We start from the raw sequence: 15,934 nt of genomic DNA, 5'->3' as shown, positions 1-15,934 counted from the left end.
ATGAAACAAATGACAGTGACAGCTAAAAGAGTTAAGGATGACAATTCTGCTAACGGTTCAAAGAAAATTGACGAGACAAAGCATGAAAATGATTATGATACCAAACTCAGTGAGCTAAACGGTGCATTATCTTCTGAAGGGGGCAATAAAGATAAGCTTGCAATTCGGTTTCAAGAAGGCAGAGCTGCTGAAGGTGATGGACCTGTAAATGGGTTACCAAAGGTTGACCGTGGGGAATCAGTTCAGAGTGATCGTCGCACGGAAGCTAAAAGGAGGAAGTCTGGTTCTGTTAAGAGGTTTAAACAGGATCCAGCCTCTTCTGGACCTAATTTGACTCAAAATGCTACAAATGTCCATGTTGGATATGCAATTACAGATGCAGAGATGGAAATCGTAAATCTTGGTTTAGCAGCAGACAGTTCGAGCCATAGGTCCCCGATTGATAATTCTTTAAGTGTACCTGTCATAACCAAGATCCTCAAGCCTGTAGATTTTCGGATTCCGTATCAGCCAACACTCAAAATGTGTCAGTAACCTTCTTGGCAATCAGGTTTGTTACAAACTCTATTTCAATCACCTATGAACCGAATGAATCTTGCAGCTATATTTTGAGCATTGCTATGATTTTTAATTCTCTTTTTCTATAAGAAGTAAATGGAATACAAATAACTTGCAAAAATGTACGATTGCTTGCCTTTGTACCTTAATTGGCTGACGTATCATGTCTTGAAATTACATCCAAGCATTGCTTAGTACCTTTTAGGCTGAAACTTCTAGCCTTCAACATATACGCCCTTTCAGATCCTAATCAATTTAATTTATCTACAAAAGTTCTAAAGTTTTAGTTCAGCTGACTTCAAAATAATTTTGCTTTGCTACTGGTGTGTGGTGTTATTGGATTGAAGTCTGGTTCTTGCTTTCGTAAGTTATCAACTTATCATGTTGCGATGTATTAGCACTTAATGTACTTTCATGCCGCTCTTTAGAGTTTCGGTTGTTTTTGGGGCATTTTATGTAGGCTTTTCTGTTGTAACTATCATGTTTGCACATGTATTTGGATATAGTTTCTTAGAAATCATCATGTTTTTCTTTAGTTCTCGATTTGGGAGAATGTCCTACACTTCATAAGCACTATGTCCTGATTGAGTATGTATGACTTGATTTAGACATTTCCTTTTGGCTTTCGGAATATTCTTTTTACCTTCAAATAACAGTTTTTTGTTTCATTCCCGAGGATTTTATTTACGAGAAATTGATGATGCTATCACTTGTGGCCCCTAACATAGCAAGTAATTTAGGACATGAACTGCTAGAATGCTAAAATTTTTAGCTTGCTGATCTTAGATGTGATTCTATTGTTGGAGTCTCAGAGAGTTCTCAAATTTATGCTGCACTTTCTTGAAGTTCATGTTGTCGATGATAAATTTTGTTTGTCACATTTTGACAGATCTGGTGGAAAAGAGGTTATGGGGACAACCAATATCTTCAAGCTAATAATCCACTGCTGGTAATGGATCATTTTCTTGCCTGATCTTTTCCTTCATTATGTTGACTCAAAGAGCTGACAATTCTTGCACTTCTTTTGTTTTTTTTTTTCTTCCATTTCAGTTAATCAGCTTCTATGAGCACCATCTTAAGTATAGCCCTCCAACTTGATCACCTAGGCGCATTTAGTGTATTGATAAAGCTGAAGGCCGCCATATTCATTTTGTTTGTGTATGCATTGTTGTAACTCTTTTACATGAGTCGCAGAAGATAGAGCAGGATAAGCAAGAGCTCTCATTTTCAAGTTCCAAGCACTTAAAAAAGTTTGGTGATGGGATTAGGTTCTCATGCAAAGCTGTATTTGTTGCTTAGGATCGCATCTGTATTTCATTTTCCCATCATTTTCTTCCACTAAGCTCAGTAATGCTGTTGATTCAATGTTTGCAGATTATAATGGCGAAACCAGCTGGAGGTCCAGCGAGGAGAGATAAATGAATCTATTGAATTTTTTAAAAGAAAAAAATATGAATAAGTGCTCACGCACAAAAGATTTTCTAATGGAATATTAGTGCATACTTTATATTCATATTTGAATAAATATTAAAAATAAATGTCTAAACATAAATATTTTATAAAAAAACGCAGACTGAAGTGTTGGAATAATATTATTTGTACTTCAAGCCATGAAATTTAAATGATATTTTATTAAAAGGGATTAAACCTATTTAAGTACCTTTAAGGATTTATATTTAATCTTTTAAATGTATAAAAACAGTTTTGACCAATTAATTTGAATACATAAGTTGGTCTCCAATAAAAATAAAATAATTTTTAACTCAGTTGAAATTATGATCGATCTTTATTAAAGGATTCTTATTTTATCATTACTTGTTTTGTCTCCATTTTTGTCTCACAATTTTGTTTTAATTTGCCTCATCTTCAACCTATAAATAAAATATAGATGTAAGTGAATATATATAGTGGAAATAAAATTTTAATAAAAAACGGTGAAACCAATCAAAATATACACATTTTGATTATGTAAAAAGGAATGAATTAAGTGACTAAAATTTTAAATGGTATAAAAAACAATGTTATCAACATTTGAGATATGTACATGTTGAATATGATGAGTATGAATACAATTTTTAAAATGTTTTGGCATATAATGGAAGGATCATATCTCATATGCAAAACAAGTCTAGAATAATTGTTTAAATGGAATACAAGATGTGTAAAAAAAAAAAATTAATAGGACAAAGTTGGTTAAGTAGTTTACCACAGTTAATGCTTCTTTCTTGATTGGCCCATTACAAAATTGAAAATTTTTTGCATCCGTTTTGGTTACGGCTCTTCTTCCTCCATTTCCTCATAGATATTACGTTTCCGTTTTATGTGAGAAGTGCTACCTACTGATCCATGGTTTTGTGCAGAGTGTTGGTGGATGTGCTCAAAATTTGGAGAAGATTGAGTGGTATCGCACTGCAACTCTTTCATTTCTTCCAAATCTTTCTCATACACCATTCTAACACCACACTTCTTCACCTTAACACTGCTTTTCCTGAAAGACACCTCAAGCTCATCGCATTTTGTATCTAAGCAACGTGTTTTCCATAAATTACGCGACCAATAACGAAGTAAAAGGTGATCTTTCATTACTGGTTCACCCAGCTCCCAGCCACTCCAATTAACCAGTTCATAATTTCTACCTCGAAAAATAGATCCATTACAGCTGGCTTGTTCAGAATTTCTACAATAGATATTTACTCCACAACCGATAGACTCGTTATATCTTGAAGCATCATTATTGACAAAAATGCAGCAACAAGCAACTCCAATGCATTGACTATCTTTCAAAAGCTGGTTGATAGGTAGGGGTATCTTAATTGAAGAGTCACTTTTTTGTTGGCTAAACCATTCTGGAATTTCACCTCCGGGCATCTTAATATGAAAGAAGTGACTTGTATCAAACTCACCTCTTGGATATTGAACCGCCTGCAAAATAAAAAACAAGTCGTTTGGTAACTAAAACCATAAATTCTCAAGTATGAGATTTTGTAAGGGAGAAAAAATAGATTAATAGACCTTAATATGTTCTTTCAGCAGTGCTAATGCATTGATTTTCTCAGCCAATTTGAAGCAGTTAGTGGCAGAAATGGAAACACCACCCACTAAATTGCGTACTACTTTTGATGGACTTGCAACTACTTCAAGTGAAGAACAACCATCTATTATCACAATTAATATACGTGTTGGTAGCTCAGGCAACGATTTAAGCATCTTGCAACCTGACAATTTAAGCAATTTGAGCCTGGAAAGTTGAGTAAGAGCCAAAGGAAGGGTGATGAAATTCTTACCAGTAAGATCAAGATAACCCAAAGAGGATAGACCAGAAATATCACCATGAGTATCTGCTTCACCAGAAGTGCGAATGTTGCAATTTGACAATATAAGATTTGAAAGATTCGAGAGTCGAGTAAGAGATGCAGGTATGCTGATGAAATTGTTATCACTAAGATCAAGATAATTCAAAGAGGATAGACCAGAAATATCACTATGAGTATCTGCTTCACCAAAAGTGCACATGTTACAATTTGACAATATCAGATCTTCAAGCTTCGAGAGTCGAGTAAGAGATGCAGGTATGCTGATGAAATTGTTACCACTGAGATCAAGTTTTTCCAAACAGGATAGACCAGAAATATCACGTGGAATATCTCCTTCACAAAGATTGCAGTCCCTTAGTTGTAGTTCTCTTAACGAACTCAAACCTGACAACAAAGGCAACATCCGAGCCATGGGATTCGTCCTTCTTCCTTGGATTACCTTGAAAAGAAAAGGAAAATTTGGTAGTAACTTACATGATGATCCCTTGAGCCCATTGAAAGACAGAACTTTAAGATTTTTAAATTGAAAAATGAAGGATGGTGGTTCTGTTATGGCTGTTTCACTCAAGTCGAGCTCTTCCAAAAACTTTGCTTGCTGCAAATTCTCCGATAAATTTTCCACTCTATAACAACCGGAAAGATCTAGAGTTTTTAGACGTTCCATTTTCCCATCAATCTCCGGAAACCTTACAAGACTTGAGCAACCCGAAAGAATTAATGCTTCTAGAGATTCCATTCCAATTTTGGTTGGAAGGGTCCTAAGACTTTTGCAATCTCTTAAATTCAAAAGTTTAAGGCTCTTAAGCACCCCGATTGATAGATGAACATCCACTAATTTGGTACAACCTTCCAAAATCAAAATTTCAAGATTTGTTGCTGTTGTGAAGTCTGGTGTCTTGATCAGGTTTTGAGACCCTTTGAGGTTCATTATTTTCAAGTTAAACAAGTGCTGTTGAAGACCATAATAAATTAGAAACAAATGAGAAAACATAATAATGCTCATTTTTGTTTTTTTGTTTTACCTTAATCAAAGTTTAATAATTTACATTAAAATAAGCTAAAACACGAAGATAAGATGAGTTAATTCTTACTCTATTTCCCTTCCATAGTTGTTGAATGTGACTATATGGTAAAAGAAGTGCAACAAGGTTGCCCGGTTGAAAGCTTGAAGGCAAGTATCTTAAAGGGTATCCTGTCCAATCTAAAAGTCGTAGTTCATTAGAAAGATATTTGAGATCATCACAATTTGAAAGACAAAGCACTTTGAGCAATCTCAGTTTTTTCATCTTCAAGAAGGTATCCACACTCAAATTGAGTGTCTTGTTTGATTCCCTAATATCCATGAACAAAACAAAAATGAGCTTCAAAATATACAAAAATATTCAATATCTAAAAGAAATGTTGCATCAATATTGTTTTTTAAGTGCTTGTATCCAATACTTATATCTAATGTATATTCATATATGGGTATTAAGAGATGATCCTTTAAGAACCTTTTAAATACGTGAATTTTTTTTTAAATTTTTTTGAACCCATATTAAAGAGATACTTATATCTAACAATCACATCCGATGTTAAATTACCTAATCCTAAAAAATTGAATTAATATGTTGATTTATATTTGGTTTGCAAACAATGCATAATTTACAAGTTAATGAACCAAACACTGACACATAATTAAAAATGAAACCATTTTCATTAAAAAATTTTTGATGACATGTTATTATCTAATTCATTGATATACACTTTTAGTACATTAAATATATACCATTAATTTTCACCAAAAAAAAATACCATTAATATTTCAAAAATATATACATTTCTCTTTTGATTCTTTTGAAAAAGTAAATATGTTGATAGATAAATTTCATAATTAAACATTGAAATATTGAATGTCAAAAGTTTTGCTATAGTTTTTTTTATCATATTTAAAAACAATAATTATTTACAGTACACATTGATATAAGTTTATGTGTGTCTTCTTACCTTTTATTATCGATAATTATGCCTTCAATCATTTTTGTAGCCTAAAAAAAATCAAGAACAGACAATAAGAAAATAAAATAAATGGTAAATAATGTAGGATAAAAAAGAAATAGTATGTAACTTTTGTTGAATGACTTACAGTGTTTTTTGTTAAGACATGATGGACGTCCCTTTCCTCCCACAATCTGCAACGCTTTCCAGGTTCATCAACACATTTTTCTTTAACAATTGTTCTTCCCATTTCTTGCAACAAGTCATGCATCTTCAAATATTTGTTGTGTTCATCGACTTTTAGGAGAGATTTTTTAACGAGAACATCAATTCCGATATCAGGAAAAAACTCACAACCATCTAATACTTTGATCACAAAATCTTTCTCCTCCCCATTGAAGAAGCATGCTATATCTAAAAATATATTCTTCTCCTTTTCTTCCAGTCCATCAAAACTGATTCGAAGTTTATCGAGAATTTCTTTATTAGAATCTCTTTTAAGTCTTTCAATCGCACTTCTCCATTGAGTCGCATCTCTACCGCACAAAAAGGAACCCAAAACTTCAAGAGCTAAAGGGAGTCCGCCAGCATAATTTACAACATGTTCAGAAAGCTCAATGAAATCATCTTTCTGCACTGTATCACTATGAAAAGCTTTCAGACTGAAAAGTTGAAGCGCATCTTTGGGATTCAATGTTGTGGGCTCATACATATCATCAACTGGCCAAGACCGAAGCAAATGTTCTTCTCTTGTTGTTACAACGATTCTACTTCCTAATCCGAACCAATCGTGCCTTCCAACCAAGCATTTTAAGTGTTGTATGTTATCAACATTATCAAGAACAACAAGAACCTTTTTGTGAGACAACCTATGGCTAATTATGTCACTTCCTTCATGAACATCGAAAAAGTTGAAGCATTCACCATGAAAGATCTGTGAAAGAAGTTGTTTCTGTAAAGAAACTAGTCCGCATTTGTCTGAAACTTCTCGAATATCAGCAATAAAGCTTTTACCTTCAAAATGAGGTGACATTTGAGTGTAAGCAACTCTTGCGAGTGTCGTTTTACCGATGCCACCCATTCCGCAAATTCCTAAAACGCGGACATCATCTTCCCCAATGTTTATTTTCAAATACAAATCCTCCAAGCGTTCACTAATACCAACCAAGTCGCTATGAGTAACTGGATATGTCTGACATAGTTTTGCTGATATCTTCTTAACAATGTCTCCAATAAATTCAGATTCATGCCTAAAAAAAGAAATTTTAATGTTTTGAGTGATATGTTTCGAATTCACTTTCTTTTTCAATGAATCATGAAACATAAAATAGTTTGGAAGAAAACAAGAACCAAGAATAAGAAAGCAAGATCTGTTGCCGAGCCAGAAGACAAAATTTCTCTTTTATTGAAACACTTTTCAATTAAACACATCGGATTAGAAAAAAAGAAAAAAGTTATACATACATACATATATATATATATATCCAAAAAACTAGAAAATAGAGAAGAAAAGAAAGAATTACCTGTTATTTAAATGCCATCCCTTGACTGCAGCTACTTGAATTAAAGCATTTCGCCATCTTTGGATCTTCTCACTTTCTTCTTTGTATCTCTCTTCATGTCTGGCAAAGGCTTCTTCCACTTTCCCTTTTTGTTTTCTTAAATCAGATGGATCAACATCGTAAAAAATTGGAAACACTTTATGGCCGTCGTTGTTATGTTGTTTAACAATCTCAGCAAGCTCCTCCAAGCACCAACTTGAAAAGGCATAAGTTTGTGAAAAAACGATTACCGAGCACCATGATTGCTGAATTGCTTTAAAGAGTTCTGGCGCGATGTCTTCGCCGGCCTCCAGCTTTGGATCATCCCTGAAAGTGACGATCCCACTCCTCTTTAGAGCAGCATAGAGATGATCGGTGAAGTTTTTGCGAGTATCTTCACCTCTAAAACTCAAGAAAACATCATATTTCTTTCTAGAAATGTATGAGGAAGTTGAAGGTAATGACAACATGACGATGTTTGAGAAGAAAAATATATATGTGGATTTAGTGTTCAAAATCAGAAAATTGATCGCTCAACACGCCAGAAAGAAACTAGAAACAATAAGTATATGAGAGTGAAGATTGAGAAAAACAGGTGAAAATTCCAGGGAAGAATAAAGGACGTTTCTAAGCAATTTCTCTGTAACCTTTTCATTTTCGTAATTGTTGGTGTTTATAACTCGAACTTTGATGGTTGATCGAAGAGACGGGAAGTTTTTAAGTAGAAAAATAATTGAAGACTGAAATATATTAATTGATTTGCAACTCAACTATTTAAATACAAAAGTTCAAGCTAAAAATAGAAAAAATAGGTTCTAAAAATCTGCTAAAAAAATGGTAACAATATACCAAACAAATCAAAAAACTAATCTCCTAAAGTCAAGGAGAATTATTCAAAATTAGTAACAGAAAAAATTTAAATGGCAGCAATCTTAAACACATTATCTCAACACTCCTCCTTGTTTAGATGCTGCAAACTCCAATTATATTTCTGTCCAAAGGTCGATCAACCAACTCCCAAGTTTTGTTTTTCTCGATCATCGCAAGCTCCTCCTTCATTGCAGCCATCCAATGTTGACTGTTTTTTTGCATCATGATATCCTGCAGGCTCACAAATAGCCATGTTACATCTTTGGTAAATGTCGGAGAGCAGCCTTGTACCTCTGACAGGTGCATCATCAGCCAAAGCATCTTGCCCTTCATCTTCAAATTGTTCTAACGTGCTGCCAATGGTAAAACGATTTGGTGCACTAGAAGTTTGGTTTGTCTTGATCGAGTCTTCCCAATTCCATTGCTCATTTTCAACAAAATAAACATCTCTGCTCACAATAACACGTCCAGTGTGTGGTTGAAAGACTCTGTAAGCTTTAGATACAGTGCTATACCCAACAAAAATGCCAGCTTCTGCCTTTTTGTCAAGCTTATCACGCTTGACCTGTGGAATGTAAGTGAAACACAGGCAGCCAAACACTCTAAGGAACTTTAAAGAAGGTTTGTAACCATACCAAGCTTCAAATGGCGTCTGATCCTTCACAGCTTTTGTTGAAATCCGATTTTGCAAGAACACAGCAATGTTTGCAGCTTCTCCCCAAAAGCTTTTTGGAAGACTTTTCTCATGAAGCATACATCGAGTCATCTCCATTATGAATCTGTTCCTCCTTTCACTGACTCCATTTTGTTGTGGAGTGTATGGCACCGTCAGCTGATGCTCAATTCCAGCCTCTTCACAAAACCTATTAAAAGTTTCTGAAGTGTATTCCTTGCCATTATCAGATCTTAAAATCTGAATCATGCATCCACTTTCATTCTCAACTCTAGCTTTGAATTTCCAGAACACACCAGCAACTTCTGATTTTTGCTTCAACAAAAAAATCCAACACATTCTTGTTAGATCATCAATAAAGGCTATGTAATAGAGGTTACCATTTAACGAAGGCGTCCTCTGAGGACCACAAAGATCAGTATGAACAAGCTGTAACTTCTTCGAGGCTCTCCAGGCTTGTTTAGGAAAGGGTTGTTTATGTTGTTTCCCAAATTTACAAGCTCGACAATGAGGTAGATCATCATCAATGTCTGTAAGTCCTTCCACTAGCTTCTTCGACTGCATTTGAAGCAATCCTCGATGGTGAAAGTGCCCAAGTCTCTTGTGCCAAGTCTCAGTAGCACTAACTCTGGATTTAAAAGCCATTTGCTCCTTTTTCATTGGATTAAGAGCAAAACTTTTTCCCTTCATTTTGACATTGAACAAGTCTTTGCCATTAGCATCTCTGATCAAGCACTGCTTATTCTCAAATAGCACTTTATAGCCTTTATCCAGCAACTGGCCAACACTTAAGAGATTTTGATCAATTTTAGGTACAAATAAAACATCTAAAATGAATTTTGTACCTTCATAGCTTGTAATAGCTATTGTGCCTTTTCCCTTGACTTCCAAGTACTCACCATTTCCAATCCTCACTCTTTTGACTTCAGTGTTTCTCAATTCCTCGAAGAGCTCCTTGTCATACGTCATGTGATTTGTGCACCCACTATCAATCAACCAGCTCTCACTTGATTCTCTGCCTGAGAAACAAGTAACCACGAACAATTGATCTTCTTCTTCTTGATCAGCTACCTGTGCATCTACTTGTTGCACCTGGCCTTTGACCTTACAAATCACTGCTTCATGTCCAAGTTGATTGCATTTGGAGCATTTGGCGTCAGGTCTTTTGCAACATTAGAATGGTGGATGACCTTTCTTCTCACAATGGTGACAAGGTGGGTAGGATTTCTTGACACCTCCTCTTTTTCTCTTTTGATAATTGCCTGATGAATTTTCTCTACTCGTCGACTGGTTCTTAAAATTTTTCTTCTTTTTATACCTGTTGTTGTCTTGATGCTTGACAGGTAAGGCCCCTTCTATCACTCCCTCTTGCCTCATGGATCTTCTTTGCTCTTGTGCTTGTAAAGCATTCAAGAGCTCTGCAAGAGAGATCTTTGACAGGTCCTTGGTGTTCTCCAGAGTAGTAATGGTGGCTTCAAACTTCTCTGGAACAGTGACCAGCAGCTTTTCTACGATTCTAGAGTCGTTCAACTCAGAACCAAGCAATCTTACCTTGTTGGCAATGCTGAGAAGTCTGTCAGAATATTCTTTCACTGACTCAGACTCCTTCATCTTCTGCAACTCAAAATCCCTGATTAGATTCAAGACTTTCATTCCACGAATCCTCTCATCTCCTTCATACTCAGCCTTGAGGTAATTCCAGATTTCCTTTCCTGATTTTAGAGACATTATTCGTGTGAAAATCATTTGAGACACAGCTGCAAATAAGCAAGCTTTTGCCTTTGATTTCCTTGTCTTCTTTTCCTTTTGTGCTTTAATCTGTGCCACAGTAGGATTTGCTGGAAGAGGTGGGACCTCGTAATCCTCTTCTACAGGTTCCCAAAGATCCAAAGCCTCCAGGTAAGTCTCCATGCGAACTGCCCATATCTGGTAATTGTCTCCATCGAAGACTGGTGGTGCAGCAACTGAAAAACTAGACCCTCCTTCCATTTTAACACGCAAATAACCTCACAGATCCCTCAAGAAAACAGCTCCGATACCAATTTGTTGGTGTTTAGAACTCGAACTTTGATGGTTGATCGAGAGATTTGAAGCAGAAAGAAGAGACGGGAAGTTTTTAAGTAGAAAAATAATTGAAGACTGGAATATATTAATTGATTTGCACCTCAACTATTTAAATACAAAAGTTCAAGCTAAAAATAGAAAAAAGAGGTTTTAAAAATCTGCTAAAAAAATAGTAACAATATACCAAACAAATCAAAAAACTAATCTACTAAAGTCAAGGAGAATTATTCAAAATTAGTAACAGAAAAAATTTAAATGACAGCAATCTTAAACACATTATCTCAACAGTAATAAATACGAGTAGGTGTGGACATTGGGTGATGCATGTTCTTTCCAGGAAGAACCAAGAAGGTGGGTGTTGACAAAATGGAGCCTACAATAATTCTAAGTAATAAGTGTAGTGTTGGACGGTTTGTCTTTTACTTTCATTTACATAATCATATAATTGTCTATATAACTATATGTTAAAGGAGTATTTGGTGGGCAATGCATTATTTTAAATTCGGTCCCTCACATTTTGCCTTTTATATGATTAAGTTCTATTTGAAGCATTTAAAATGTTCATTAGGTGCAGACTAAAGATGATCCGTGAAGTTGTTGCGAGTATCTTCACCTCTAAAACATCATATTTCTTTTTAGAAATGGAGGAAGAAGTTGAAGGTAAGGACAACATGAGGATGTATAAAAGGAGAAGAATTTCTTAATCTGGTGTTCAAAATCAGAAAATAGGTCGCCCAATACCCACAAAGAAACTAGAAAAGTAAGTATAGGAGCATAGGGGCGGAAATTAGGGGTCAAAGATGAGCGATGGATGTTGTTTCCAAGAAGGTGAGAGTTGGCAAAGTGGAGTCTACTTTAATTATAAGTAATAATTAAAAATGTTGGTCGGTTTGTATTTTACGTATTTAATTATAAGATTATGACAATAATAATTAAAATATAATTTTAAAGCATGTGACCATCAATTTGAGCACACTCTTTACACAGTAGGTTGTTTAGTATATTAAGTGGGGAGAATACCAATGTAACCTTAGAATATGAACAAATCCAGACTGTCACCTTCGATTCACCATCAAGCTAACTTTAAGAATGACAATTATGTAATATGTTCGTCAAACCCAAAATAATTCATAGTCATTCAATCTACTTTTTATTACACCTTATATTACTTGGGAAAAATAAAGAAGTTAGTGGGAATGAGGCTGATAGGGACTAATGTGAATACGAGTGATCAAGTCAATAAGAACTTTGTATGGCATGGGGAATTACAAATGTATACTATAGATATTTGTAAACATTTCAGAAAAATTAAAAATAATTTTTTATACTCAACATTTAACTTGAGCCCGATTAAACTTATATGTGTTCGAGCTCGAGCTCAACTCGATAATTAAATTTAAAGTTAATAATATATATTAAAGAAATAATATAATTTAATAATATAAAAATATTTAAAATGTATGTTAAAATTAAAAAGTTCGATACGACTTGTGAACTATTTGAACGGAGTATTACTAAGTTCGTATTCGACTCGACTAATAACTCGAGTTTGTATATTAATTACTTATCCTGCTTTTTATTCTTTTCTTGGGAAACTTGATTCCGTTGGTTTTAATCTTGAAGCAATGGTTTTAAGCAAGGGTGAAATCAGGAATTTTTTTGGGCCGAAATTATATTTTTATAATTTTTGATGGATTAAATCAAATTTTTATATTTTTAGGGGATCAATTTATTATTTTACTTTTACTAATTAAAAATTTTAAAGACCTTAAATGAAAAAAATTCCATTTTTAGAGAGACCGAACCTGTCGCACCCACTAATTTCGCCCCTGTTTTTAAATTTATATATATTAAGTTTCCAATTATGTGAAAAGGAATGCATACTTTAAATCAAATAAATAACTGTAAATAACATAGCTAAAATTGTCTGAACAGGACAAAGCTAGTTAAGCACTTTACCACAATTAATGCTTGTTCCTCGATCAGTCAATTATAAAATAGAAGAATTTTTGCATCTGTTTTGGTTGTAGCCCTTCTTCCTCTGTCTCCTTACAGATATTACGTTTGCGTTTTATAAGGGAAGTGCTACCTACTGATCCATCGTTGTGAGAAGAGTGTTGGTGGATATGTTCAAAATTTGGAGAAGATGGAGTGCTATGGTACCGCAACTCTTTTATTTCTTCCAAATCCTTCTTATACGCTATTCTAGCACCACACTTCGTCACCTTAAGATTTTGACCAATTGGGTTGTGAAAGACAACTCAAGCATATTACAACCAGCTTCTCCAACATTTCTACACTGGATATTGGCTCTAAAAAGGGTAGCCTCCATATCCTTGGAAGCATCATCAATGTAAAAAATGACACGTGAAGCAACTCTATTCCATTTATTATCTTTCTGAATAGTGAGAGGTAAAGTTATATCCGCTTATAATTGAATTTTTTTATATAAAAATAAAAAAATCTAATCTATAGTATTTATATAGCGGTGACCTAAGTGTAATTAAACTAGATACTGTATACAAAATAGCTTAAAATATGCTTTTAAATTCTTATACTTTTTGTATATTTGAAATTTAATCATTTTATTTTTCATGTTTTAAAATTTGGATTCAATTGTTAATTCCGTCCAATTTTTTTAATAAGTTCACTAATATGATATTTAAAAAAAAACATACTCACTTAATATTTATGTATAACATTACACATTAGACCAAAATTTATGTGTAATTTTGAGTTTTGTCCCTTTTGTTAGTAGAAACTAATTTTAAAATAAAAAATCAAGAAGGATTTTTTTTGGAAAACATTAATGTTGGTGTTACCATTAATGATTTTGCATATCAAAATGTTGTAAATCTATTTTTAAGATTTTTTGTGTTTTTTTATAGTTGATGACATAGGAGTAGATTGAATGACAAATATATTTGTTTTTTAATTTTGTTAGAAAAATATATTATTTGCTTAATGCCATAGATATTATTTTAATGAAATTACTGGTATATGATTTTATTTTATTGTATTGCCTTTTATAATTTTTTTTAAAAGGGTTCGATTTATTGTTTCGCCTAAGACCCTAAAAATATCAAGAACGGGCCTGAGGGTAACATGGATATTTGGTACATTACTCCTTTTTGCTTAATTATGATGTTTTATGTTGTTTAATTATTATAATTCTATTGTATTTGTTATACTTTAAAAAATAAAATAAATTTAAGAATATATTTATAAAATAGTTATTTATTTCTATATTTCGTGCTAATTCTATACTTGATGTACGAATATTGATGCGCATGATTAAGTTGTTGGCGTCGTTTCTAGGTAGCTTTGTGTGTGATAAGTTGAATCGCGTTGATTTTTGCATGTTTGGGTAATGAGTTAGCCCCATGTGATCTCCAGCTAAAAAGGATTTTAACCAATGTGAGGCATGGGTAACTTCCAAAAGAGGACCCACCGCAAGTCAAATTATCGATTTTCGATCTGTCGTGTAATAATCCTCTCTTTGAAAATCCACCTTATAAGTCTTTCGAATCTAGAGGAGCTCAAACCTCTTATCTGACGGCCGGGGCAATAACAAATCGTACATTGAGAGATTATCGCCATGCTGACACTTAGATGTTGTGCGAGGTAGGATCAATTGGCTCACCATTAATGTCAACAATTTTGAGAGATTCAAATGGTTGAAAGTAATCTTCAATTAAGGGAATGTTGTTAATTTTTGTTTATGTGACATTGTTTATTATTATTTAAAATATTTTTTATTACGTAAGTGTTGAGTGCATGACATAACACATTACATTTAGAAATATATACTTAAATTTAAAGTTTAGAGACAAACATTATTACAAAGAATAATTATTTTTAATTATTATTTAAATTTCACAATATTTATTTTGCCATTTTATTTAGCTCAATAAACCTATTTTTATCTATATTCACCTAAAGAATCAGAAATGTGAAGGTATATTTTCAGCTATTTATTTCCCTAAAACTCTTATAGGAGTTGTTTTTATATATTATATAAATCAACATATAAAATAAATTTAATTTTAGATTTTTGAAAGGTTTAAACTTAAAAATAGGGCTTTAGACAAAAAAAAAATGGTTTCATTTAAAATATAAGCATGACTTGAACAATGTTGTAGCTAATATTTTGAGCTAAATTGGGTTTGAGCAAGCATGCATTCTGCTAATACTATACATATGCTTGAACCTGACCCTACCTTTTGCGCATTTACTCGAGATTAGTGTTAATTAAAGACTTTTTATCAAGTCCTTCATCACTTGAACAATAATTTTATCTGACTTGTTTCGGTTTTTTTTTTTGTCTAGAGCTATATCTCAAAGTTAAAATTCAACATTATGATTAATTTGAAAATAAACATATTTAAGGGTTGATCTATTCACCCAACCTCAAATACTCGTTCTAAATATGGTAGGATTTGAATAAAAGTACAAGACCTGAAAAATACTAATATACCAATAAAACACTCAAGTTGTCACAATGTCTAGATTGATCAGGTCTTGATTGATTAATTATCGAGTCTTCAATTCTTGGATAACCTTAGTCCTAACCATTGTTTATGTTTAAAATTCTAATAAAAGAAAAATATAAATATTAAATATTAAATATTAAATAAAAATATTTTTCTAAAATATAATATGGATCTTGTAAAAAATAATAATATGGACAAACTTAAAACGAATTTAAATTAGTTATTTACAAATGTGGATGGGCTTGAACAAAATTTGAAGTCTATATTTTGGATCGAACCGAGCTTGAGTAAGCATAAAAAGTTAAGACTTGGCTCGCCTCATAAAATCTTTGCTTGCGTAGGGGTGAGAATTCAACCGAATCTAGTCCAATCAAGTAAAAAAAATTTTGAGTTAGTCAAGTTGAGAAGTCCTATTTTATCATCTTAATTTGATTTGAATTTTTT

General features: G+C 33.2%; 3 protein-coding genes across 3 annotated transcripts; 1 reads left to right on the top strand and 2 right to left on the bottom strand.

Moving 5' to 3' along the window:
* Nucleotides 1–9: 9 nt before the first annotated feature.
* Nucleotides 10–1,980, top strand: LOC121223295 (chromo domain protein LHP1-like). Its single transcript, XM_041104454.1, has 4 exons — nt 10–486; nt 1,448–1,507; nt 1,753–1,842; nt 1,933–1,980. The coding sequence occupies exons 1-4, from the start codon at nt 10–12 to the stop codon at nt 1,978–1,980; spliced, it is 675 nt and encodes a 224-aa protein (XP_040960388.1).
* A 582-nt stretch (nt 1,981–2,562) lies between these two features.
* LOC121223497 (disease resistance protein RPV1) lies at nt 2,563–8,119 on the bottom strand. Its single transcript, XM_041105043.1, has 7 exons — nt 7,373–8,119; nt 5,998–7,099; nt 5,859–5,899; nt 4,964–5,204; nt 3,843–4,821; nt 3,571–3,773; nt 2,563–3,480 (listed from the first exon to the last, which is right to left on the bottom strand). The coding sequence occupies exons 1-7, from the start codon at nt 7,858–7,860 to the stop codon at nt 2,830–2,832; spliced, it is 3,705 nt and encodes a 1,234-aa protein (XP_040960977.1). The 5' UTR covers nt 7,861–8,119; the 3' UTR covers nt 2,563–2,829.
* Nucleotides 8,120–10,089: 1,970 nt separating this feature from the next.
* On the bottom strand, nt 10,090–11,061 carry LOC121223498 (uncharacterized). The gene has a single exon (XM_041105044.1). It carries the CDS (start codon nt 10,920–10,922, stop codon nt 10,107–10,109), a length of 816 nt encoding a protein of 271 aa, XP_040960978.1. The 5' UTR covers nt 10,923–11,061; the 3' UTR covers nt 10,090–10,106.
* Nucleotides 11,062–15,934: the final 4,873 nt, after the last annotated feature.

This window comes from Gossypium hirsutum, chromosome D11 (assembly GCF_007990345.1).
Source record: "Gossypium hirsutum isolate 1008001.06 chromosome D11, Gossypium_hirsutum_v2.1, whole genome shotgun sequence".
NCBI classification, from domain to species: Eukaryota; Viridiplantae; Streptophyta; class Magnoliopsida; order Malvales; family Malvaceae; genus Gossypium; species Gossypium hirsutum.
Note: the sequence above shows the minus strand (reverse complement) of the source record. Positions and strands in the feature narration are given on the sequence as shown.